Source organism: Lonchura striata, chromosome 24 (assembly GCF_050655825.1).
Source record: "Lonchura striata isolate lonStrDom1 chromosome 24, ASM5065582v1, whole genome shotgun sequence".
Lineage (NCBI taxonomy): Eukaryota > Metazoa > Chordata > Aves > Passeriformes > Estrildidae > Lonchura > Lonchura striata.
Window position 1 is genome coordinate 7,797,109 of NC_140726.1, and position 24,123 is coordinate 7,821,231.

At 56.2% G+C, this 24,123-nt stretch overlaps 1 protein-coding gene across 5 annotated transcripts in view; it reads left to right on the top strand.

The window, feature by feature from the left end:
• Nucleotides 1–939: 939 nt before the first annotated feature.
• NECTIN1 (nectin cell adhesion molecule 1) overlaps nt 940–24,123 on the top strand; it is a 98,290-nt gene continuing 75,106 nt past the window's right edge. For all 5 annotated transcript variants that reach the window (XM_085560223.1, XM_085560224.1, XM_085560225.1 and 2 more), the window contains exon 1: nt 940–1,340. In XM_085560223.1, the coding sequence (XP_085416349.1) occupies nt 1,259–1,340 (82 nt within the window). In that variant the 5' untranslated portion in view covers nt 940–1,258. The remainder of the gene's footprint in view (nt 1,341–24,123) is intronic.

The window sequence follows — 24,123 nt, forward strand, 5'->3', positions numbered from 1 at the left end:
GTGTCCACATAATAAAGGCTGCTACAAAGCTCGGCGAAACCGCTGCCCCCTCCTCCCGCGCATCAGCTCCTGTGCCAGTTCTGCATCCCCTCAGCGCGCAGAGGGTGGCCACAACGAGCTCCTTCTTTCAGCAGCCCCCAGGAAAACCCGGTGGTATCCGCATCCCAAGCGTTTCGGATTGCCGGCTTAGCCTCCACGTATTTCCCTCGCATCGTGCAGGGTGAAAAATGCGCTCGGCCCGGGAGGTGGGTGTCGGGCACTGCCAGAACCGCGGCCCGGGCGCTCCGGCGTCCGAAGGGAATTCGGGGACAGCCTCAAGTCCACGAGCGCCGTGCGGCGAGGCAGGAGCACCTCCGCCAAGCCACGGCGAGGCGCCCCGGGCTGCGCGGCGCGGCCGGCCACGGCGGAACAAAGCCCAGCTGCCGCCAGCTGCCAACATCCGGAGGGGCGGGCGGCGAGCCCGGCCACCTGTCCCGCCCTCGCCGCGCATCCCCGGGAGCCGCCGGGCGAAGGGTTAACGCTGCTCCCTCCCTCCGCCGAGCGCTGACATCACGGGGCAGGCCCCGCCCGCCAGTGTGTGCGTGAGTGCGAGCGCGGCCGCCGAGCCCCGCACCGGGCACCGCACCCGGGCACCGCACCCGGGCACCCCCGCCCCGCGGCCGGCCCCGCGCCCCCCGCCCGGCCATGGAGCGCCGCGCCCGGCCCCGCACCGGCACCGCCTGAGCGCCGCCGGGGCCCCAGCGCAGGGCGGGCAGCGGGCGGGGGCTGCCGAGCCCCGCCGCCGGAGCCACGGCACGGCCGCAGCCCGCGGAGGGCTCTGCCTCGCTGCTCTTTATTTGTTTTGCCTCCCCTCGTTCTTTTTTGTCTGGGGTTTCTTTTGGGTGATTTATTTTTTTTTTTTTTAAACACTCTCTTTTTTTTTTTTTTTTTTTTTTTTTTAAATCGCATTTTTCCACCCCTCCTTTCCCTCGTCACTCGCCCGGGCTCTGCGGAAGGAAGCGCCCGCGCTGCCCCGCGGCCGGAGCGCCCCGCGCCCGCCCAGAGGGGCCCCGCGGATGTGCGGAGCTCCCCCCGGAGCCCTCCCGCCCTCCCGCCGCCTCTTTGTCCTCACCCAGCCACGATCTTATTTTTATTTTTATTTTTTTTGAATATATATTTTTTTCAAGCAGACTTGAGCATCACCGGGGGCTGGGAGGGTGGGGGGGGGCCCCGCGGCGCTGCCAGACCGACCCCTGCCCATCGCTCTTAAGGAACTCTCATGGCTTCACGGCTGCAGACAAGTTGCCGTGCATCGTGGTGGACTATCGGAGTTTGCATCCTGGCAGCCGCGCTCCTACCAGGTGAGCCGGTCCCCGGAGGGCGCTGGGCTCCGCCGGGGCGCTGCGGGGCTGGCGGCAGCCCCGGCGGGGCTTTGCGGGGTGCCCGCGGGGGAAAGGGGGTGCGGGGAGTGCTGCGGAGCGGCGGGGAAGGGTGGGATCGGCGTTTTGGGGTGCGCGCCCGGGTCTGGAGCAGGTGTGGGAGCATCTGTGCGAGGCTGGGAGAGAGCCGGGGCCGGTTTCAGCGCCGGCTCGGCTCGGAACAACACGCTCGTTTGTTTTGGAAGCAGCTGCAGGCAGCGGGCTCCGGAGCCCTGCGAGCCGAGGCCGTTTGTTTGCTTTTTGGATCGAGCAGCGTCTAGCGAGGCGCAGCAGCCAGGCTTCCCCGGAAAGGCAGCCACGAGGCTGGGCACGGAGCGCAGATGTTTCGGGAGGAGGGATGGAGGGTTTCGGCTCTCCAGCATCCCCAAAATCCCCGCTCCCCTCCGCACGCACTTCCCACGGGCTCTTTTGCGGAGGGGCTGGACCGCTCCCAGCTTCCAGCGCTTCCTTTCGCTGCCTTTGAGCTTGGCTGCCTGATGGCATCTCGTTCATCGCTTTGGTTCCGATCCATCGCTTGGGTTCTGATCCATCTCTGGAACGGAGGAGATGGGCAAAGATGCGCGTTCGACTGCTCCCGAGCTGGCTGGAGCCACCCGGGCGGTGGCAGAGCAGTCCGTGTGTCCCTTCCCTGGGCTAGGACTTGCCCCGGGCTCAGCACAGCGCTGGGAAGCGGGCGAGTGACCCACTTTGGCGAGTGCCCTGCGGGGATTCATTTATTCTGCTCCAGTGCAGAACGGGTTAATGCCATCCTGGAGGGCTTTCCGGGAGTCGGAGCCATGGAAAGGGGATCGGCAGTCTGCGTTTACAGCTTGTGAATGAGCTGAGAGATGCAAACAGAGCCGGTGTTTTGCCTTTTTGGGGCTCGGCTGCTGGTAGCTTGGGGCTGGAGCGCTGGCAGCGGGCACGGCAGCGGATCCAGCCTGTGCCTGCAGCAGCGCTGGGATTGCAGCTGGAGAGAAGTGGCGGGGAAGGCAGGGTGGAATTGCGTCCTCTCCTCCGATATTGGCGCTGGGGCAGCGTCCCGGAGGAGGCTGGCTGGGCTGGGACGCTGCCATGTGGCCGCAGCGAGCGAGGTCTGGGCCACCAGAGCAAATGCCAGGGCCCAGAGTTGCCCGGTCCCGGCAAAAAACGGGGATGTGATAACACCAGGGCACGGGAGATCAACAGATCACAGCGACTGGATGGGCTGGGTGAAATGGATGAGGACGGAGATGGAATGGGAGGAGGTGGTGATCCAGAAACCAGGGAGGCTGTGAGAGGGAAGAGGTTAACAGGGCGATGAGAAAGCAGGGCTGGGTGCACCTCGCTATTCCCAGGACAAAGGGATCTGCTGTGCATTGCAAAAATAGGTGAGGAAGGGACAGCCTCGGGCTCTCTGCACTCCTCTGTGCTTGCAGGCAGGTGCCTGGCTGAGCTCCGGCTCCTCACAAGGAGTCTCAGAACTTTCCATGCCGTTCTTCACCCAACCTTCCCTCCTCATCCTCCCAGCCGGCAGGAACCCCTCCCCACAGCCCGGGCAGGGGCACTGCAGGGGCAGCAAGGCTGTGGGGACTGTGCTGGCTAAACCACAAGGACTTTGTGCTCCCCTGGGAACTGCTTTCACCAAGGAGACACGCAGTGACCCTGACACAGCCTGGCATCTCACCTTGTCCTGCCAAGAGAGACTTTTTCCCCTGCATTTCTCCTCTTTTTGGCCGTTCTCGGGGCTGTGCTGCCAGCAGTCAGGCGGGCTCGTCTCCTGCCACTGCAGTAGCGTGGCAGTTTGTCTTGCACTGTCCCGCTGGCAGCTCTGCCAGGATGAGCCAGTGGTGCATCTCGTGGTGCCTTGCCAAGGCCGGGGTACAGCCAGCTCCGCAGTGTTCCAGGAGGAAAATCCTCCCCAAACCCTGGCCCTGAGCACCACTGCCCTGCAGCCTGCGTGGGCGAGACTCTCGGCCCGACCAGTTTAGTGGTGGGTGCACCACAGCTGCAGGAGTGTCTGATCCTGGATATTAAATATTCATTCATCCGTTTCTATCGTTCGTTTGGGTGCTGTGGATGGACCCAGAGCTGCAGGGAAGGACCAGCACAGCGCTGCACAGAGCAGAGTCTTTACCAGACCCCAAGTCTGGATGCCTTCCTGAGGCACGTAGTTCCTCGAGTTCACCATGCATTGTGCCAAAATCATATATATAAACATATATAAAGCTGTATTGAAGCTTTGAATACAGACCAGCTCGCTTAACAACGAGAGGAAACTCAGGATCCTCTACTACAAGCTGTGGACTTGTTGGAAAATGTGGTTTCATACCCAACAGTTGAGAAGAATCAGAGCAGTGCCTGCTCCCTGGGAAACCTTTCATGTCCAGCTGATCAATGCCATTTCATTCTGTTCCCACCCACCTCCCCCTTCAGAAGATGTTAGCTTTTTTTCTTTGCTCTGATAAGGGAATAAAAGTTCCGCTCCTGTAAAAGCTGTAAGGAGTCTCGTATAAAAATCTGCTTTACAAATTATCTTTAATGCGAGCAGTTCAATCGTCCAGAACGGATTCAATTCGTGGCTCCTGCAGCCTTCCATGCCCATCCATTTGGAACCAGGTATCAACTCACGCTCCATTCAAATATTGATATCAACAGGGGTTGCAGAAAGCCGTGGGGAAAGGGGAGGAGATATCCCAGGCAGCTGATCTGCAGAGGTTATGAACATTTGCAGTTAAATTTATGCTTCGCAAGCCTTAACAATCTGTTTATCCCCACCGTGGAGCTCCTGCAGCTTGAGATGCAGCCACACAGAGCAGAGGCATCATCTGTGCTGGTCCTGCCCCTGCACATCTGGGCCTGTGCTGCAGACAAATTCCTCTCTGCTATTGCTGGGCTCCAGGAGGGGCCTGGGAACACTTGGCAAAGTGCTTTGAGATGCTCCACAGGGGAGAGCAGCAGAGGTGGCTGGGGCTGCTTTGACACGGGCTTTTCCCATCACGGCGCTTGAAAGGAGCATTGAGTGAGCCGTGCTGACCTGCAGGGCTGAGGTCAAACTTGGCTGCAGCTGGAGGGAGGGTTCATTTTGGGGAGGTGCAACAGCGCTGTGGAGCGCTGGGAAGAGCCAAAGCGTGTCACTGCAGGATCTGCTCCATCTTGTACTTTCTAGAGCTGCTTTAATATCCCAAAGTCGCTTCCAAAATGCAAAAAAAAAAGTTGCCAGAGTCTCCTTCAGCCTTTGGCTTGAGTTCTTGCTTGTTATTTTTTGCTTCCCCCGCCACCTGCCTCCTCCCAAAACTCACAAACAGCAGCATCAGGCTATTTCAGGAAGAAAAGCGTGTCTTTGACTGATTTTTCTCTCTTTAAACTTCACTTAAACCGACCGGTCGGGTTTTAGCCCGGCGTGAACGGAGGAGCTGCTGCGTGTGTCAGCGTGGGCGAGGCGCCAGGCTGGGGCAGAGGCAGCTCAGCCCACGAGCAGGGGGTGCCTGCCCCATGGCAGAGATGCTGTTTGCTCCCTGAACCAGCAGCAGCCATCAGGCAGGAGCTGCAGCCCCGTCCCATCCGCAGGGAGATTCCAGGGGCACCTCCAGCACCACATCCAGTGCTTGGGGTGAGCTGGTGGCCGAGGAGGTGCTGGCAGAGCCTGGCACATCTCTCCTGGCATCACCCCCGCAGCTGGAGCAGCCACAAAAGCCAAGCTCAAAGGGAGGCACCACAGGGCTCCTTTGAGCAGGGCTCACACCTCGGCTGAATCATGGAAGGAACCAGAAGAGCCGGTTGTCCATGACCTGCTTCCCAGGCCTGGCTGCCACTGGCACCTCGTGCCCTCTGCTAGTGCCACTCAGGCTGGGGACAGCCTGGGGGGACAGCAGCAAGTGGCCTCTTCCCACCTCCAGCGCCCCGGGGAGCTACACAGCACTGCCAGCAGACAGGGATGGGGCAAGCACTGCAGGAAAAATCACAGAATCCACAATGATTTGGATTGAAAGGCACCTTAAAGTTCATCTCCCTCCAATCCCCTGCCTTGGGCAGGGACACTTTCCACCAGGCTGGTTTGCTCCAAGCCAACAATTTTGGGAAGAGCTGGAGCTGGGCTCTGTGTGAGAGCGGCAGGGGTGAGCTGGCCAGTGCTCAGGAGGATGGCCACAGTCCTCGGGGCTGCCCAGAAAGGGTTTGAATCTTGCAACATCCTTGCCCGAGGTGCTGGTGGCTCTTGCTCAGTCCCTTTCACAGGCTTATCAGTGCAAAAAAGCAGAAACAAATGAGGGAGGGACAAAGAAAGGTACTCCAGTCTCCAGCCCCCCGGAGATGCTGCTCTTTCAAATAACGTCAGATTAAATCAGGGCAGCTCTGCTGAAGGGTGAGCTGGTGCCGCCAGCCACTGGAGCAGGGACCCAATTTGCATTGGAGACACCTCTTTGTGTTAATTAGGGAGATTTCCCAGCCCTGAACCCACAGCGGCGTTTCAGGTGAAGGTTTGTGTAACTGAGCAATCAGAGGTCTCATGACGCTGGACATTTCTCCCAGATGCACGCTTTGCCTGGCTTCTCCCAGGGCAGGATTGGTCCAGGCTGGATTTTGGCACATCCCAGCACACACCCGGGGTTTTCAAGGGGAACCCCTGGGCTGTGAAGCAGAAGAAAATTGCTCAAAAGCTGAAGTGGGAGAGAGAGAATTTCCCCGCTGTCTCCTCGCTGGGTTTAATGTCCCTTCTGTGTCACAGGGAGAAATGGGAAGTGAAATCTGCTGTTCTTTGCAGCATGTGTCACTTTTTGTGCCCTGTGCTGTGTCCCAGCCTCCTTGGGGCAATGTGTGGAGCCCAACTCCTGCTGCCCACCGAGTGTTTGCCCTGTCTGGGCACTGACTGCAGCCCTTCCCACAGCCTGGCAGCACCAGAGCTCTGCTGCAGTCCCAGGGCACCCCAAGAGCAGCTCCTGGCCGTGGGAAGGGGGGACAGCTCCTGTCCCTCGCTGTCCCCAGCTCAGGGAGGCACACAGGGCTGGCCAGAGGTCTCCTGCCATGTCAGCAGCTCTGTGGGGTGCTGGGGATGGGTGGGAGGAACTGCCCCAACCTGATGAACCATCTCTTCTCCATTCCCCCACCACAAAGCAGTCCCTGCAGGAGGTTTATAATCCTGCCTTGACAATGCTGGGTGTGATGCAAGATGGGAGCGTTTCTCAGCACTGTCCACCCAAGTCTCCTCTCTGTGCCTCGCTCTGCTGCCCTCCCTGGCCCCCAGCCAGACCAGCTGGGGACTGGTGGACAGCACTTCAGCCTCCAGGTGTGCAGGGAGAAGAGCCCAGGATCAGTGTGATCCTCCTCCCTGGGAATTAAAGCACAGTGAAGGGCTTTGCTGTCCTCCATCCCAGCCTATTTGCCTTTCTAGCTGCAGGAAACAGCAAAAGTGCTTCCATCTGCTCCCAACCATGCAGGGATGCTCCAGATGTGGTCCAGGACCTGCAAATCACATCCCTGCCTGGGAGCAGAGGCAGGCACCAGATGGACCACCTGGCTGACAGACAGCAGGCTCTCCCAAGCCTGCTCAGGCAAGAGGACTCAGCCTCCACCTCTCTTCCCTGCAGTTCTCTCCCCACCTGCAATCAGGCTGGTTTTCAGGCTGGTTTGCTTCTCTTGTGGAAGATCCATCCCTCCCTCAGAGGGGCATCAGGAGGCACGGCCAGGAGTGGCAGAGGGTCCTGGGAGCCTTTCCAGCCTTCCCAGAGCCATTCCAGCACGGAGGGCTGTCTGTGAGGGACCAGGGGCTGGGCTGGAGTGCTGCGTGGCCACCTGAGAGCAGAAACATCCTTGTGCTCCGTGTGTGGCTCCAGGCAGTGAGGCTGCTGTGTGCCATGTGGGTGCAGGGATTTCACCTAAGAATTGTCCTAACAGTGTCTGCTGTCTGCTCTGAGGTTCTCGCATGTGGCAAAACCAGGTTGCATTTCTTATTCCCTGGCAGGACACCACCCTCTGGACCAAGGGGAATTTCATTTATTATTCCCTGGCAGGTCACACTCTGGACCAAGGGGAATTTCATTTCTTATTCCCTGGCAGGACACCCTCCAGACCAAGGGAAATGCTGCTGGAGCAGCTTTCCACTGAGCATTTTCCCAGCCCAAGGGCACAGTTTGGGGGCAGAGTTCTGGCTGTGGGCTCAGGGTCTGATGCTGATGGGTACCAGAGGCTGGTGTGACTCAAGAGCAGAGGGCTGTAATTAGAGGTTCTTGTGCTGAGTGCCCTGGCAGAGCCAAGGGTTACAAATGATCCCTGATGGGCAGAAGTCACAGACCCAGGGGAGAGTTTAATAGGAGAAGCAGGGGAGGAGAGAGCTCAGAGTTTCTGTCACTCTCTGCCCCTGGTTTCTGTGCACAGCAGCTTGGCACGGGGTGGTTTTGCTGTGGCACTCAGGGCAGGAGGGAGCAGCAAGGGAGGGATGAGCCCTGCCCTGCCCTTGAGCAGCCCAGCGTGAGCCTGGTGCCAGTTATCAGTTCTGAGTGAGCAGCTCCGAGTTATCAGTCCTGTGGAGTCATAACTCAGCCCTCACCCAAACCCATGGCCCTGGTGGAGGTTCCCCTTGCCTTGAAACCTCTCCTAGAAATAACCCTCCAAAGCCTGCAGCCAGGAGGACACTTTGCACTGGAGAATTACCTGCACCAAGCTCTGGCTACATTTTTCTTAGGAAGAGGCATCCAAGGGGCTTTACCCTGACTTTTCTTGGGCTACACAATCAGCAGAGACCCCTTGGAGGCAAGCCCAGAGTCTTGTTCCCACCAGTGCTGATGGCCTTCCTAATGTGGGAGTGCCAAAACTAGAGGAAATGTAAAGGATGGATAATCCAGATCAGTTTAGGAACACACAAGAAGAAAATCTCCGTTCTGGAGGGGTTGTATTTCCTTTTTCTTGCCTGTCTCCTCACTTAGCCAAGGCAGTGTTGTTGTAAGGGCTGGAACAGCAGCAGATTTGGTGGTGCAGCACTGCACAAGCTGCTCATTCCTGGGCCTCTCTGGGCCTTTCCCTGCTCAGCTGCACCAGCAGAGTGTCTGGGGGCCGTGCTGGAGGAAGGGACATCTCTGGCACGGGGCAGAGCCGGGGCTGTGCCCGTTTCTGGATGCTGAGGATCAGGGATGTGCTGCGTAGCAGCATCCCTGCCATGCTGTAACTCACATCAGCTGCCAGTTTCCATTGGATACAGGACCCCTCTTGGCTCTGCTGGGCTCGGTGGAGTGCTGGGTATTTTACTTGGGAATGGTGACTTTATTTTCGTGTGCAAGGTGCTGAGGGGAAAGGGCAGGCGTGGATCTCTTTACTCCAGTTCAGCCCCCCAAAACCTGGGTGCTGTCTGAGAGGCCAGGAGCTCTCTGTGTGTGACTTTTATGCAGACTTTTCCCAGGGATGGGGCTGAGCTTTGCCAAATTTACCTCGAGCTGAGATTCAGTGAGAAGCCAGGGGAAGTGGGGGAGGCCTTGTGGGGATCTCCTCTCCCAGGGAGTGATTGCAGTGCTCTGATCTTTCCAGGAGGCTTCTCTGGGGATTTGCTGGATGCTGGGATGCCTGATGGGTGTGCTGGTGTATCCCTTTGATGGGAGCTGATGGGATCATTTTGGAGGATGGGAGCAGTCCTGGGGAGGGAGAAAGGCTTGAGCAGAGCTGGTAAAAGGGGGGATGTTCTTTGTGCCCGAGGAGGGAATGAGGAGCAGGACTGAGGGAAAGGAAGGCTGCAGTGGTTGCAGGGAAAGGCAATGCCATGGCAGCTCTTATCTGGGGTTCTCCAGGAGAGCCAGGCTGGAAACTCTCACATCCTGTCACCTGCAGCCTCATTCAACCTGTGATCAGTTACTCTTGACAGGATTCCCTGGATGCCCACCCAAAACCCAGCTCACGTGTGCCCACTCCAGCACTGAGCACGACGAAGGGTCAGGGAGGAAAACTGCCCTGGCGATCCTGATGCTGCCCCTGTTGATCCATGGATCCCCAGCTCCAGAGCTCAGGGGTCTCACCAGGGCTGGGACACTCCCCTGGACATCATCCCAGCCACCAAGCAGGAGGGACAGGGCAGGAGTCACCCCTCAGAGTTGCAAGGATTTGCATTTGCTGCTGATTCACTTTGGAGCTGGAGTAGCAATTTGCCAGTGAAAGAACCTTTATCCCCTGACTCCCCCAGTCCTTCTGGGATTTTGATTTCTCAGCTCACAACAGAATGATGGTGGTAGCAGTGAATTCTCTGGGGCTAATATTGCCAGCTAGCACACTATAGAAAGAAAATTCTTTATTTGTTGGCGTGGCAGGAACAGACTTTGGAAAATGTACCCTGATTTTTAAATACCCATTTCGCCTGTGGTGTAAATACTAAAATGTGTTTTTTCTCTCCCCCCCCCATCCTCTGTCTCTCTTGGAGTTTAAAAATATCACCAGCCTGGGGAGGTGCATCTTTCACTGAGATTTATAACGGCTGCTCTCAAGTGATCTGGAAAATGAGCCTCCCTCTGCCCCATCCAGCCTGGCACCTTCCAAGAATTTATTTCCTATATTTGCACAAAGCTAAGAATACTTAGAGGCTGCATCTCCACCCGAGCACTCTAATTATTTAAGTTTTGTTTATGGCCACTCTCAGGGGAGCTGGCTGCGTCCAGGCCGCTGATCCCTCCCTCCTCTGGGTAATTCAGCCCTGCATTACTGCTCTTTGATAATGGCCCACAAATCAGGGATGCTGCACCATTTGCTCAGGATGGATCACCCCGGGGCTGTAAATTGGCCAAGCCCTCAGAGCTGGGGGGAGCAAGATGTGCACAGTGCCCCTGGGTGAGCACAGAGCTGCTGGGTGAGCACAGAGCCCCTGGGTGAGCACAGAGCTGCTGGGTGAGCACAGAGCCCCTGGGTGAGCACAGAGCCCCTGGGTGAGCACAGAGCTCCTGGGTGATCACAGAGCCCCTGGGTGATCACAGAGCCCCTGGGTGAGCACAGAGCTGCTGGGTGAGCACAGAGCCGCTGGGTGAGCACAGAGCTGCTGGGTGAGCACAGAGCTGCTGGGTGAGCACAGAGCCCCTGGGTGAGCACAGAGCCCCTGGGTGAGCACAGAGCTGCTGGGTGAGCACAGAGCCGCTGGGTGAGCACAGAGCTGCTGGGTGAGCACAGAGCCCCTGGGTGAGCACAGAGCCCCTGGGTGAGCACAGAGCTGCTGGGTGAGCACAGAGCTGCTGGGTGAGCACAGAGCCCCTGGGTGAGCACAGAGCTGCTGGGTGATCACAGAGCTGCTGGGTGAGCACAGAGCCCCTGGGTGAGCACAGAGCTGCTGGGTGATCACAGAGCCCCTGGGTGAGCACAGAGCCCCTGGGTGAGCACAGAGCCCCTGGGTGAGCACAGAGCCCCTGGGTGAGCACAGAGCCCCTGGGTCAGCACAGAGCTGCTGGGTGAGCACAGAGCCCCTGGGTGAGCACAGAGCCCCTGGGTGAGCACAGAGCCCCTGGGTGAGCACAGAGCCCCTGGGTGAGCACAGAGCTGCTGGGTGAGCACAGAGCCCCTGGGTGAGCACAGAGCCCCTGGGTGAGCACAGAGCTGCTGGGTGAGCACAGAGCTTCTGCTCTGAGTCCTGCCTAGTGCCCTGTGCCCCTGCCAGCCTGCCTCTGATCCCTGCCCACTTCTGGCTCTGGCAAACACTGGGAACCTGTGCAGGAGCCTGGGATGGCAGGAGGCAGCGAGGAAGAGGAGGGAGGCTCCTCCATGGGCTCTGCCACCTCCACAACCAACCTGGGGCTGCACCCCCTGCCCTCATCCCCATCCTTCCTCCCTTGGGGGGATCAGGCCATTATCCTGCTCGTCCAAAAGCTGGAGTTTTGGCAGTGAGGGGCTCTTTTCCCAGCCCCAGTGAGATCTGAAGGAATCTGTAGTCTCGTGGCTGCCTCTGCTCCTGTCACGCTCGGTGATAAAGAGAGAGAGAGATTTTGATTACATTATGACAAGAGACAGAGAGATGGAGTGAAAGCTGCAGCCTGCCTGTTGTAATTCCAATTAGCAGGGGTGGCATGGACAGAGCCTGGCAGCTGTATTGATCCCAGTTTTGGATGGGAAAACCATTCCAGGGGTCCCTGGGGCTGAGCACAGGGACAACCATGGGGCAGGGAAGGGAAGAAAAGCCTGTTTGTAATAGGGCACTTGAGCAGGTGACTGCATTTCACCCTCCAAAATGCCACAGCCAGCCTGGTACTTCAGCTCTCTTCTGGATTTACCTCAAAATCTGTGCTGCAAACCCCCCTTGGGGTTTGTCTGTACCTGCAGGATGAAGCAGGCTTCTCCTCGGTGTGCACGTGGAGTGAGTTCAGCAAGACTCTGGTCCTTCCCTGGACAGAATGTACCCAAGTGAAATAAATCAGCACCCGGGGCACAAAAGCCCTGGGCTGCCAGGGAATGGGGGGCTCCCTCTCCCACTTGAAGGAATTCCTGAAGGTCAGAGCTGAGGCAGGCTGGCAGGGCTGTGGGCAGGCTGCTTGTGCAGATGCTGTCTCGGCTGTGCCCTCTGTGTGCCAAAGGGGAGGACTCCAATTTGCAGTTTTGCAGGTATTGATCTGAGACCTTTCACTGCCTCTGAACTCACTTTGGAAATAAAAGGCTCAAATCACTCTCCTTAAGTACATACATTCTTTTGTATTCTTGACATTTCAAATGCTGCCGTGCCCGTGGAGTACCTTACGGTACCTCGCTGGAAAAGGGAATATCTGCTGCCTCACACCGACTCCTACCAGGCGTGAATCAGCTTTTACTCACAGGGAAAGAATGGCCTGGAGGTGATGGCAAAGGCAGGCTGAGCTCAGAAGGGCTGGCAGCGTTTCCTGGCTTTGCCACGAGCTCCCTGGAATATCCTTGGCCGGCTCACTTCACCTCTGTGTGCCTTTCCCTGTCAGCAGCTGCTGGGAGCTGTCCCTCTGTGCTCTGCTCACACTGCTCCGTGTCTGCAGGGTGCCTTGCACACCTGATCCCCCCGATCCAGGCAGGAGACATTTGCAGAGCACAGGGAAAGGTGACTCCCCTTTATTTGGTCATTTTTTCACAGCAGCCAGAAGCAGGCGGCTCCTCGCCCAGGGAGTTTGGAAGGCAGGAAATGCTTTTGCATGGATCCATGTACAAATATTCTGTCAGTGCAAACACTGGGCTCCGTTTCTGGCTGCTCTGGGCGTGGGATGTGGGGCTGACATCATGGAATTGGGTGGACGTGGCCCGCTGGCTCCCCTGCCTGTTTGAATCCAAAGCTCTCTGGATTTCTTGCTCTGCTGGTTTTGTGTTTGGGTCATCTCTGGTTTCCAGGAGAGGGGTGCAGGAGGCTGAGAGGTATGGGCTGGACATCTCAGCAATTCCCTGCTCCTTCCCACCCACAGCCTGGCTGCTTGCTGGGCAGTGCACCGGGAGTGACTGCCAGGTGTTCCTGTCCTTGGGTCTGCCGTGGGTGCTGAGGCAGGAAAGTGTCCTCCCATGGCAGGAGGTGACACTTATGGTGTCCTGCACTGGCAGTAGATGACACTCGTGGTGTCCTGCCATGGCAGAGGGTGACATTTGTGGTGTCCTGCCATGGCAGAAGGTGACACTCGTGGTGTCCTGCCATGGCATAAGGTGACAGTCATGGTGTCCTGCCATGGCAGGAGGTGACATTCATGGTGTCCTGCCATGGCAGAAGGTGACAGTCGTGGTGTCCTGCCATGGCAGAGGGTGACATTCGTGGTGTCCTGCCATGGCAGAAGGTGACACTCATGGTGTCCTGCCATGGCAGAGGGTGACATTCGTGGTGTCCTGCCATGGCAGTAAATGACACTCATGGTGTCCTGCCATGGCAGAGGGTGACATTCGTGGTGTCCTACCATGACTCCACACAGCAGTGGGAGTCTCCAGGCACCTGCAGCCAGTTTTGCTTTTCCCAGAAGCTCCCCACAGGGCTGTGAGCAGGATTCCTGGCACTTGAGTTGCCCCGTGGCAGGCTGCAGACAACAGAAACACCCTTTGCTGAATGAAAAAGCGCTTCCAAAACTCCGCGGTCCTTCCCCCAGGTAGGGATGGAACCCAAACCCGCTGAGCCACCCAGTGTGAGCCTCACATGGCACCGAGTGTGGCTGCCTCAGACAGCAGATGGGTTTAAACAAGTGTCTCTGTGCTAGAAAAGCTCTCAGTCTCTCTCCTGGGTGATGATGATTTCAGCCATATGCAAGAGTCTTTGGCATTCCAAGGCTGGGAGAAACTTCCCTGGGAAGAGCCACAAAGAGCCACTTCATTCTGTGGCCAAAGGAGCTGCAGGATTCGCTGGAGGAAGGAAGGGAGGTTCACTTCCAAGCTCGCTGGAGAAGCAGGGAAGCAGCAGAGTCAGCAGCTGCCTCCTGCCTGCCCACGGAGTCTGTCTGCATCCTCCTCCTCCTCACCCTGCAGCCCCAGTGCACCCCAGCACCCCGGGCTGGGAGTGTTCCAGACTGGGGGAGTTATTACAAAACCCTGGTCAGGACACACAGAGAGATGGAGGGCTTAAAGTTCGATAATTGTTAATTATTACCCAAGCTTCCCAGGAGACTTTCTGGGAAAAAGACGTGGCTCTCTTCTGCAAAGGTGTTTTGTGGAACATTAGTCTGTCCTGGCCACGCTAAACCCTTTCACTCTGCTTCTTTCTGCCTCCTGTGGGATTAATAAAGTGCTGCTGGAGAGCTTCTTATCTCAGGGCTGAATAATGTTTGCAATACAGGGAGGGGAGCTTTGATCCGGGAAAGGGAGCAGAGGGAAGGGAAGAGGTGGGCTCGTGGGGCAGGCTGGGCTGTGCAGAGACAAGGAGCAGTAACAGAGGCTGATGGTACCAGGAAGCCAACAAATTTCTGCATGGATTTAAGAGGAGGGTCTTCCCCTGATACTGCAGCTTTGGACACACAAATTACACTGAAATTTGGATAAAGCCATAAAGGACATGAGGGATTATCAGAACTTTGCAAGCGTTCCAGGCACCAGCAGAAAAATAAATATCAGGGAACCCCCTTGGGAAGGAGAAGAAGCCCCAAAAAGGGGCGCTGGTGCTGCCACGCACCCCGGGAGGCTTTGCTGCCCTTCCCTCTCTCCTTTCCCAGGCTGGCAGCCGAGCGGGAGCCCGCGGGCCAAGGGCCACGCCTGAGAGGCAGGACGGGCTCCTGAGCTTCCCACGGGTGTGGGCTGGAGCCGGTTGGGCCGGGCTGGGCCCCCAGGCCAGCACCCAGCACCCCTGGGAGCGTGCCAGGGCCGCGGGGAGGGAGCAGCCCGGCAGGGAAGGGCAGGGAAGGGAAGGCTGGAGGGGTTCAGCCTCCCAGCGCCATCCTCTCCCACCCTGCTGCCCCTCCTCAGCCCCTCTGGACCCTCAGGAACGCTGCTTCCCAACCCCAGAGTCTGCCAGGGCTCCATGGGCAAGGAAAGCCCATGTGTGACCCTGTGGAATGGGGATGGATTCCTGCAGAGCTCCCCCACCACCCACAGGGGTTTGTGTCAGCCAGGGAGGTTGGGATGGTGGTAACTGCTCCAAAAGTGGCTCCAGAGAGAGTTTGGGATGGTGGTGGTGGTAACAGCTCCAAAAGTGACTCCAGATTGAAGTTGGGATGGTGATGTTAGCAGCTCCAAAAGTGACTCTAAATCAAGGTTGGGATGATGGTAGTAACTGCTCCAAAATTGGCTCTAAATCAAGGTTGAGATGATTGTGGTAACAGCTCCAAAACTGGATGCACAGTAAGGTTGGGATGATGGTGATAACAGCTCCAAAACTGGCTCCAGAGAGAGGTTGGGATGATGGTGGTAACAGTTCCAAAAGTGGCTCCAGAGAGAGGTTGGGATGGTGGTGGTAACTGCTCCAAAATTTGCTCTAAATCAAGGTTGGGATGATAGTGGTAACTGCTCCAAAACTGGCTCCAGATTGAGGTTGGGATGATGGTGGTAATAGATCCAAAACTGGCTCCAGAGAGAGGTTGGGATGATGGTGATAACAGCTCCAAAAGTGGCTCCAGATTGAGGTTGGGATGGTGATGGTAGCAGCTCCAAAAGTGACTCTAAATCAAGGTTGGGATGATAGTGGTAACTGCTCCAAAATTGGCTCTAAATCAAGGTTGGGATGATTGTGGTAACAGCTCCAAAACTGGCTCCACAGCAAGGTTGGGATGGTGATAACAGCTCCAAAAGTGGCTCCAAATTGAGGTTGGGATCATGGTGGCAACAGCTCCAAAACTGCCTCCAGAGAGAGGTTGGGATGATGGTGGTAACAGCTCCAAAAGTGGCTCCAGAGCGAGTGTTGCTTTGGGTTTTTCAGGAGAAAACAGGCTTGAGCAGCCTGTGCTAAAGCTCCTAAAGAACAGCCATTTCTTTTTTATTTTTCCTTTTCTTGCAGCAGTTTCTGGATGCCTTCAGCCCATGTTTCCCCACACAGAGTCCTTCACCTGTGCAGGCCCAGACAGCTTTGGAGGCTTTGAGAAGTGTAGCTTCACACTTGCTGTTTGCCCCCCCCCAAAAAAAAGAAAGTTCTGGGGCTGAGCACAACAAGATGAATCAGGTTTGCAGCTCTGCAAGCAGGGTGAGGAAAGAGGAGGTGAAGGATGAGGTGGGGGATGAGGTGAAAGATGAGGTGGGGGATGAGATTGAGGATGAGGTGGGGGATGAGGTGAGGGATGAGGTGAAAGATGAGGTGGAAAATGAGGTGGAAGAACATCCTCTTCTCTCTGGGTGCCCAGGACAGGCCTGGCTGCTCCTCCCAGATATTCCAGAGGAGCTCTGGGGTCTCCAGGAGGGCTCAGCTGTTGTTTGCCTGCTCCAAAGCCCCACACCACGGCCCCAGGTGGATGGTTAATCCACAGGGAGATTAGTGGCTGAGTTTTATCTTCACCCACCCAGGTCTGGTCGGATGAATCCATCTGGAAGAGGCTGGGCCAGCTGAGCCCTGTGCCCGCTCCCTCAGGGACAGGAACTCTGTCCCCTGTGCCCATCCCTGGTTTAGGGGCTAGGCTTGCTGGAGGAGGCCAGGGAGATGCTCCAGATGTCTGAGAAAATGTGGATTTTCCCACAGCCAGGTGGATCTCAGACGCTTCAGGCCCCTTGGGAGGGGAGAATCCCTGTCCCTCAGTCCAGCAAAGCCACCCCGAGGTGCCACCAAGGTCTGGCCAGGGCTGCCAGGGGTGCTGAGCTCCCTGTCCCCTGTGGGCCTGAGCGTTCTCCTGGAAGGGGGATTTGCCTGCCAGGCCCATCTGTTCCTTCGGCCCGTTGCCATGGCGACGGGGTGGCTTCAGATGGGCCGGGAAAAGGAATCCAGGCAGGAAAAATATTCCTTATTTTTATGGATCCTGGGCGGAAATGAAGGGGAGAGGGAGGGGACCCTTCTGGCTCCTCCCTGTGACCCTCCATTAGGGCTGTGCTGTCCCCAGGTGAGGTGGTGAGGTCTGGATCTCTCCAGGTGAGGGTTGGGGATGTACAGGTGAGGGTTAGAACTGTACAGGTGAGGTCTGGATATCTCCAGGTGAGGTCTGGATCTCTCCAGGTGTGAGTTGGGACTGTGCACGTGAGGTCTGGATCTCTCCAGGCAAGGTCTGGGGATGTGCAGGTGAGGTCTGGATATCTCCAGGTGAGGTCTGGGGATGTGCAGGTGAGGTCTGGATCTCTCCAGGTGAGGTCTGGGGATGTGCAGGTGAGGTCTGGATCTCTCCAGGTGAGGTCTGGGGATGTGCAGGTGAGGTCTGGATCTCTCCAGGTGAGGTCTGGATCTCTCCAGGTGTGAGTTGGGACTGTGCAGGTGAGGTCTGGATCTCTCCAGGCGAGGTCTGGATCTCTCCAGGCGAGGTCTGGGGATGTGCAGGTGAGGTCTGGATCTCTCCAGGTGAGGTCTGGGAGCTCTCCTGCCCCGCTGGCACAGCCACAAGCAGTGAGGATGCTCTGACAGGAGGGCCCTGGAGACATTCCCATGGAATCCCAGACTGGTTTGGGTTGGAAGGACCTTCAAGATCATCTCTGCCCAGCCCAGATCCCCTCACCTTGCCCAGGCGTGTGGCCAGGAGGAGCCTGGCAGCTCGGTTTTAATGCAAAAAGTCATTTGTCAGAGCGAGTTACTCCCAGTCTTTCCAGTAAAAAAAGCCTGGAATGGAGTGAAAATGGTGCCCTGCTATTTGTGTGCGTATGGCTCTGCCTGCCTGGGTGTATCTCAAGTGGAAATGGCCTGGAAAGAAAAGCAAACAAAAGAGGAAACAACAAATAAATATCTGCTTGTTGACAGTGAGATCTGGGCTAACGTTTGACAGACGAAAGTGAAGCGAACGTGAAGTGACAGATTGACAGAAAGACAGACATGTTTTTGTGCTAGTTTAGCATCCTGATGGGAACAGAAGATGATTCAGGCTTGCAGGGGACCTTGAGGGGTCACCTACCTGCCTGCTGAGGCGGGTGGGAGTGCCAAACACACAGCCCCAGCACCAGAGCTGGCTCCAAACTGGAGGCACTGGGGCTGGGGGGCAGCAGGAGCAGCCTGGGGGAAACTCTGTGGTTTAGTGCTGGGGGAGTTTGGGCAAAGATTGCCCTCGATGGTCTTGAAGGGCTTTTCCAACCCTAAGGATCCTGTGATCCTAAACCCAGGGCTCCTTTTGGGGAGGACACTTGCTGCAGAGGCAGGCTGGGGGTTTGATGATGAGGTTTGTTGTTTGTTCCTCCTCAGCCCGGGGAAGGGGGATCGATGGGGTGAGTTCTCCCTGTGCATTTTGTGGTGGAGTCTGGCTGGGCTGGCTGCAGTCCCAGCTGCAGATTTGTCCCTCTCTGGCTTTTCCCCTGCCCTGGGCACATCTGCTCTCAGGGCAGGAGGCAATGGGAGGCATTTCAGCTTGGATAGGGCTTGGAGCAACCTGGAAAATGTCCCTGTCCATGGCAGGGGAGTGGGAAGCTGATCTTTAAGTTCTCTTCCAACCCCTTTCATGATTTTAGGCTTTGGGGCCAGGGTCAGGAGCTGAAGACTTTGTTTTCCCAGCATCAGACCTGAGGCTTGTGCTGGGAGCTGGGATGAGGAAGCAGGTGCTCACACGGCCCTGCTGAGTGCAGAGCTGGCTTAAAGTCACCTTTGTGCTCCCCTTTATCCCAGATCTGAGTGCAGCAGGGCTGAATGTCACCTGTCCCCTTGTGAGCAGCGATTTACAAGCGCTCATCCTGCTCCCTGTTTGCAGAGCAAATGCCCTTTTCCTGTTGGCTCTGCCCTCCCTGCAGTGGGGAATCAGCAGATTCTGGGCTTGAAGCTTCTCCCAGATTTATGAGCTTGCTCTTCACCTTGAGAGTAAGGCTCCCTCGCCCTGAGAAAGCTTTGAAACCCAAAACACCAATTGCTGACTTCAGCAAACACCATTGATCCTCCTGCAAATAAAAGTTCTTTCTTTTTCCTTTTTAGGACACGGCTTGTGGGGATTTTGTTGTTGTCCTCTTTGTGTTTCTCTTTTTCCTCTGGAGACACGAGTCCCAAATGGTTCTGAGCAAAATCAATGTGATCTGAAAAGAACTCATCGATAGCCCTTATGGGGGATATTTCCTACCAGCCAGACACCAACAAAAACCCCTCCTCTCATCTTCCTCTCCCCTTGAAAAGCAAGGCTCTTAAATTGGCTTTTAATCCTGGGAAGAGCAGAGCTGTTTGCGTGGAATTGGTAATAGGGGATAATATCTTGCCCTGAGTGATGGGTTATTTGATCCTGAGCCTCAGAAACCTGAGCCTGTGCCTGGGAAATCAGGTGGGGAGGGGGATCCCAGGCTGGCTCAGCGCCCAAACACAGGCACGGCTGCTTTGTGATCTCCAGGAATGAGCAGGAGTGCAGAGGGGAAGGAACTTTCTTGTGCTGTGGCTCCAGGGGATGGAGCGACACTGGGGAAAAGCCTTGGTGGATGTGTGGGGGGCACAAAGGGGGTTTTGACTTTGGTTCCAGTGGTGTCCTGTCACAATCTGAGGTATTGATGATTCTGAGATTGTAGAAAGTCTCTGTCTGTCAGCCCCCTGCCAAAGCAGAAGCCAGAATTGGTCTGTGCTGTTTCCAGGTTGTTTATTCTGTTTATCTCTCACATGTTCTGCTGCCCTGCCCAGCTCTGTCCTGCAGGGCAGCGTGTGGGGCTCTGCCCTCAGTGGGATGTGACAAACATTCAATACCAGAAACTCCCTGGGCTGCATTTACAAGAACGTGCCAATATCTGTCACCTGCGTTGGACAGTGTGTCCCCAGCCTGAGCCAACAGAAAAATGCCAACACCACAGTGAGACATGGAGGGCATGAAGAAGGAGAAAAAGGACAAGGCACACCCAATTTCCTCCAGCTTGTCCCCTTTGGACCCCTCATCTAGAACCCTAAAATTTTACTTTTGCACCCGTGCCACACTTAATTATTACTGATATCAAACACTCAGAGCTGGTAATTGATCCTGTAAGATTGAAAACTCTTTTCCATGGGCAGAGATCACAGACAGTGTCTCTGGGGGCTCTGTCCAGGGGGGTTCCTGACCCCTGCCAGGGTCCCAGGGCAGCCAGAGGGAAGCTCTGCATTCCCACAGTGTCCCACACCTGGCCCTGGCTGTGACTTCACAGGGACAAACACTGACCCTGGAGGGCTCAGTGCCTCCTGCACGCCCCCATCTCATCTCTGTCCCTAAATGTCACTGCCAGGCCTCTGCCAGCCCCAAACTGGGCTTGGAAATGGGGATGAAAGGCTGATAAATCCAGGCAGTCACCAGTTCACCCTCACCCATCTCTTCAGGCATCACAGGGGTTTCGCAGTGAGATCCAAAGTGAGGAGCACTCCAGAAAGGGAAGCTGGGGGAGCTCCAGCAGCACCAGGTCCCCAAGCTCTGAGCCCAGTGAAACGTGCTTGAAATGCCCCCTGGCTCTGAGCTGACTCAAGCACACAAGGGGAACTTGTTGATGTGGATGACACGGCTCGTTCCTGGCTGGTTTTTGTTTGTTTTGTTCTGTGTTTCTTGCTGCAGCTGCCTTTGGAGCAATAAATAGCTGTGGAGCTTGCTTGTGGTCTGTGCTAAGTTGTTAATATTTAATCAGAGGTCTGAAGCTGGATTTGTTTCGTTGGCAAAAGACAAAAATGGCTTTTTCGGGGTTTAGAGCTAGGGACAGACCTTCAAAAAAAAAAAAATGCTCAGGGTCAACTTTTAATTAATCAATTATTTTAAGACTGGAGAACACTGGTCAGTGACAGATTTTCTGAACACCTCAGCTCCCAGCAAACCTAATAGGAGCCAAAGCACCTGAACTGACTGGCACTCAGCATGCCCCTGGTGTGAAATGTTATTTACAGAGGCAGCCCTGCTGACATGTGCCAGCAAAGTGTTACCTGGATCCACCCCCTCCTCCTGCTCCTTCTTGGGGCTTGGATTCTGCTCTCCAAGGAAGACAAGGAGAGAAGATGTCCTTCCTACACCAGGATCCAGCTTCCCGCTGGCTTTGTTGGGACTGGGGATCCAGGCCCTGAACTGCTCCTGTAGAAACCCTGTTGTAAACTACTGAGGGAAGGAAGTTGAGTTTTTATTCCCCCTTTAGCAACTTCTGTTGTGTACAGAAACCTTTCCAGCAGCTGGACTCCATGGCCAGGTGTCAGAATCTGAGGTATTGATGATTCCAAGATTGTAGAAAGTCTCTGTCTGTCAGCCCCCTGCCAAAGCAGAAGCCAGAATTGGTCTGTGCTGGTTTCCAGGTTGTTTATTCTGTTTATCTCTCACATGTTCTGCTGCCCTGCCCAGCTCTGTCCTGCAGGGCAGCGTGTGGGGCTCTGCCCTCAGTGGGATGTGACAAACATTAAATACCAGAAACTCCCTGGGCTGCATTTACAAGAACGTGCCAATATCTGTCACCTACGTTGGACAGTGTGTCCCCAGCCTGAACCAACAGAAAAATGCCAACACCACAGTGAGACATGGAGGGCATGAAGAAGGAGAAAAAGGACAAGGCACACCCAATTTCCTCCATCCTGTCCCCTTTGGACCCCTCATCTAGAATCCTAAAATTTTACTTTTGCACCCGTACCACACTTAATTATTACTTATATCAAACACTGAGAGCTGGTAATTCATCCTGTAAGATTGGAAACTCTTTTCCATGGGCAGAGATCACAGCCAGTGTCTCTGGGGCTCTGTCCAGGGGGGTTCTGACCCCTGCCAGGGTCCCAGGGCAGCCAGAGGGAAGCCCTGGATTCCCACAGCCTGGCTACCTGCAAGAACACCCCTAGGAAGTGGCTGTCCCCTCTTTGCAGAGAGTGAATTCTGGGTATCCTCAGAGCCAGCCAGACCCCACAGCTCAAGCCCTGCTTGAGGGATCCTGTCCCTGCTCCCTTTTGCAGCATTTCCACGCTGGCTCTGGCTTGGTGCAGGGATTTGGCAATCCCCAGGGCTCTGCAGTGGATTCTGTGGTGCCAGCTCTGTGGATTATTATCCCTTGGGACTGAGCAGTGGGATGGCCACGACTTGGCCAGCTGGTGTTTGCCTCGTGGAGGAGGGCACAGCTTATTTGTGAGCCCGTCAGCTCTGGTGCCTGATCCCAACATCCTGCCTGCTAAATCCCAGCCTTGGGATGAGCTCCTGGCGCCCAGCTGGCCACTCCAGGGGCCAGAGCCTTGCAGGGCTTTTCTGAGGTGCTGGGGTTTGTGTGCTGGCCAGTTGTGCACAGGATAACTGCTCTGACCCTGCTGATTGAAGCTTTCCCTGCATGGGGGACAGAGTTTTTCCAGGCTCACCTTGCACTGCACATTATCACCGTGCTGGTGACACCCGGGGCAGGATCCAGGGAGGGAGAATAATCCAGAGACCTGGCACTGCAGGATGCAGATGTGAAGGATCCAGGCTGGGGATGCAGATTTTGAAGGATGAGGATGGAAGGGAGGCGAGATGGGGGTGCAGGGGTTGAAGGGTGGGGATTTGAGGGGTGCGGGATGAGGATGTGAGGAATGCAGGATGGGGATGTGAGTGGTGCAGGATGAGGATGTGAGGAAAGAAGGATGGGGATGTGAGGAATGAAGGATGAGGATTTGAGGGGTGCAGGATGAGGATTTGAGGAAAGAAGGATGGGGATGTGAGGAATTAAGGATGAGGATTTGAGGAATGAAGGATGGGGATGTGAGGAATGCAAGATGGGGATGTGAGGAATGCAAGATGGGGATACAGATTTTCCAAAATGGGGATTTGAGAGATGCAGGATGGGGTGTTAGGGCTGCAGGATGGGGGTATAAGAGAGTGTAGGGTGGGGATGTGAGTGGTACAGGATGGGCACATGAGGAATGCAGGATGGGGAGGTTGGGGATGCAGGATTGGGATGCAGGGCTTGCAGTTTGGGGATGTGAGAAGTGCAGGATGCGGGTACCAAGGGCTACAGGATGAGGATGTCGGGAGGGCAGGATGGGGACACGGGAAGGTGAGAATGCAGAGGTTTCGGGATGGAATGTGAGGCTTTCGGAGTGGAATGTGAGCGCTGCGAGGATGGGGACTCGGAGGTTTCAGGATGGGGTTAATGCTCTGCACCAAGGCATCCTTTGTTCTGGGCAGGCTGCTGAGGTTTGGAAATGGAGCGCCGAGGAGTGAGCACGGCAAAATAGAAACGTCCGCACTTTCTGCTGCTGATTTTTAGTTTCAACAGCTGCTCCATTTGGAACGCATGAAAACGCACTCCGGCTTAGTAGGAGTCAATTAAAAATAAACCGAGGGAGAGGATTGGTGCCGGAGCCCAGCGACGCTCATCGGACATAAAAGTTGCATCCTCTCCAGCCTGGATTTTCGCTCCGATTTGCCACGGGCGGCGGGATGGAGCGGGGAGCGCTCATTAGCATGGAAATGCCGCTGGGCTGCGCTGAATTCCCGGCCCCGCTTTGTTCCTGCTCCGGGGCAGCGGCGATGAGCCCCCCTGTGTGCAGGGCACGGGGAGGGGACAGCGCTGTCCCCCCGGGGTGGCACTGCTGCCTGGCCGCCGGATTAGGCAGCGGACATCTGCAGGGAGGGGGCAGGGAGCCGCTGCTGCCTTTTGTTCTGCATTTTCTTTATTTTTTTGTTCACCTTCTGTGGCCACGGGTTGCGGCGATCCTTGGGGGATTTGCTTCCTGCCGCCTCAAAATAACAAGGAAAAGCGGTGGTTTAGCCCTGCCCCTGCACAGGTGAGCGTGCTGCTGTCTGGGATGCTCAGGAGAGGCTGATTCTGTTGGCTTCTCTAATGTCCCTGCTCCTATTCCTGCTCTGACCACCTATTTATTTTTTTTTTTTTTGGCACCAAGCCTCTCATTCTCCTGCCCGTGTGCTCGCCAGCAAGAAATTGCCAGCAAAGGCAGGGAATCCAGGGTCATCCAGGGATGGATGAGTGGGAAAGGAAGGGAAAAGACCTGATGGCCCACAGTAGGATCCTAATTTTCCTCCCCTTCCTATTATTTCTACATGGATGCTCCACTTGAGCTCTGCTGAGCTGGGAAACGGAGGCAGGTCCTTGCAGTGCCTCCTCCTCCCCTGCAAGAAACCCAGCTGGGTTTGCACTGCCTGTGCCTCAGGCTGGGCCAGGAGGGCAGCAGGGGTGGCACCGAGCATCATTTTACCAAGGCTGGCTCAAAACTGGGCATCATCTTTAAGTGATGAGTCTGAAATCTGACCCACGAGCCAGTGCCGCTGTTCTCAGAGGGGGGATTTGCAAAGACAAGTTCTGCTCAGGAATTTGGGCAAGAAGCAGTGGTGCCAAGGAGGAGGAGACAGGCTCAGCTGAGGTTCCCCTTGTGGCTGTCCCGGGTGAGCCCCACTGA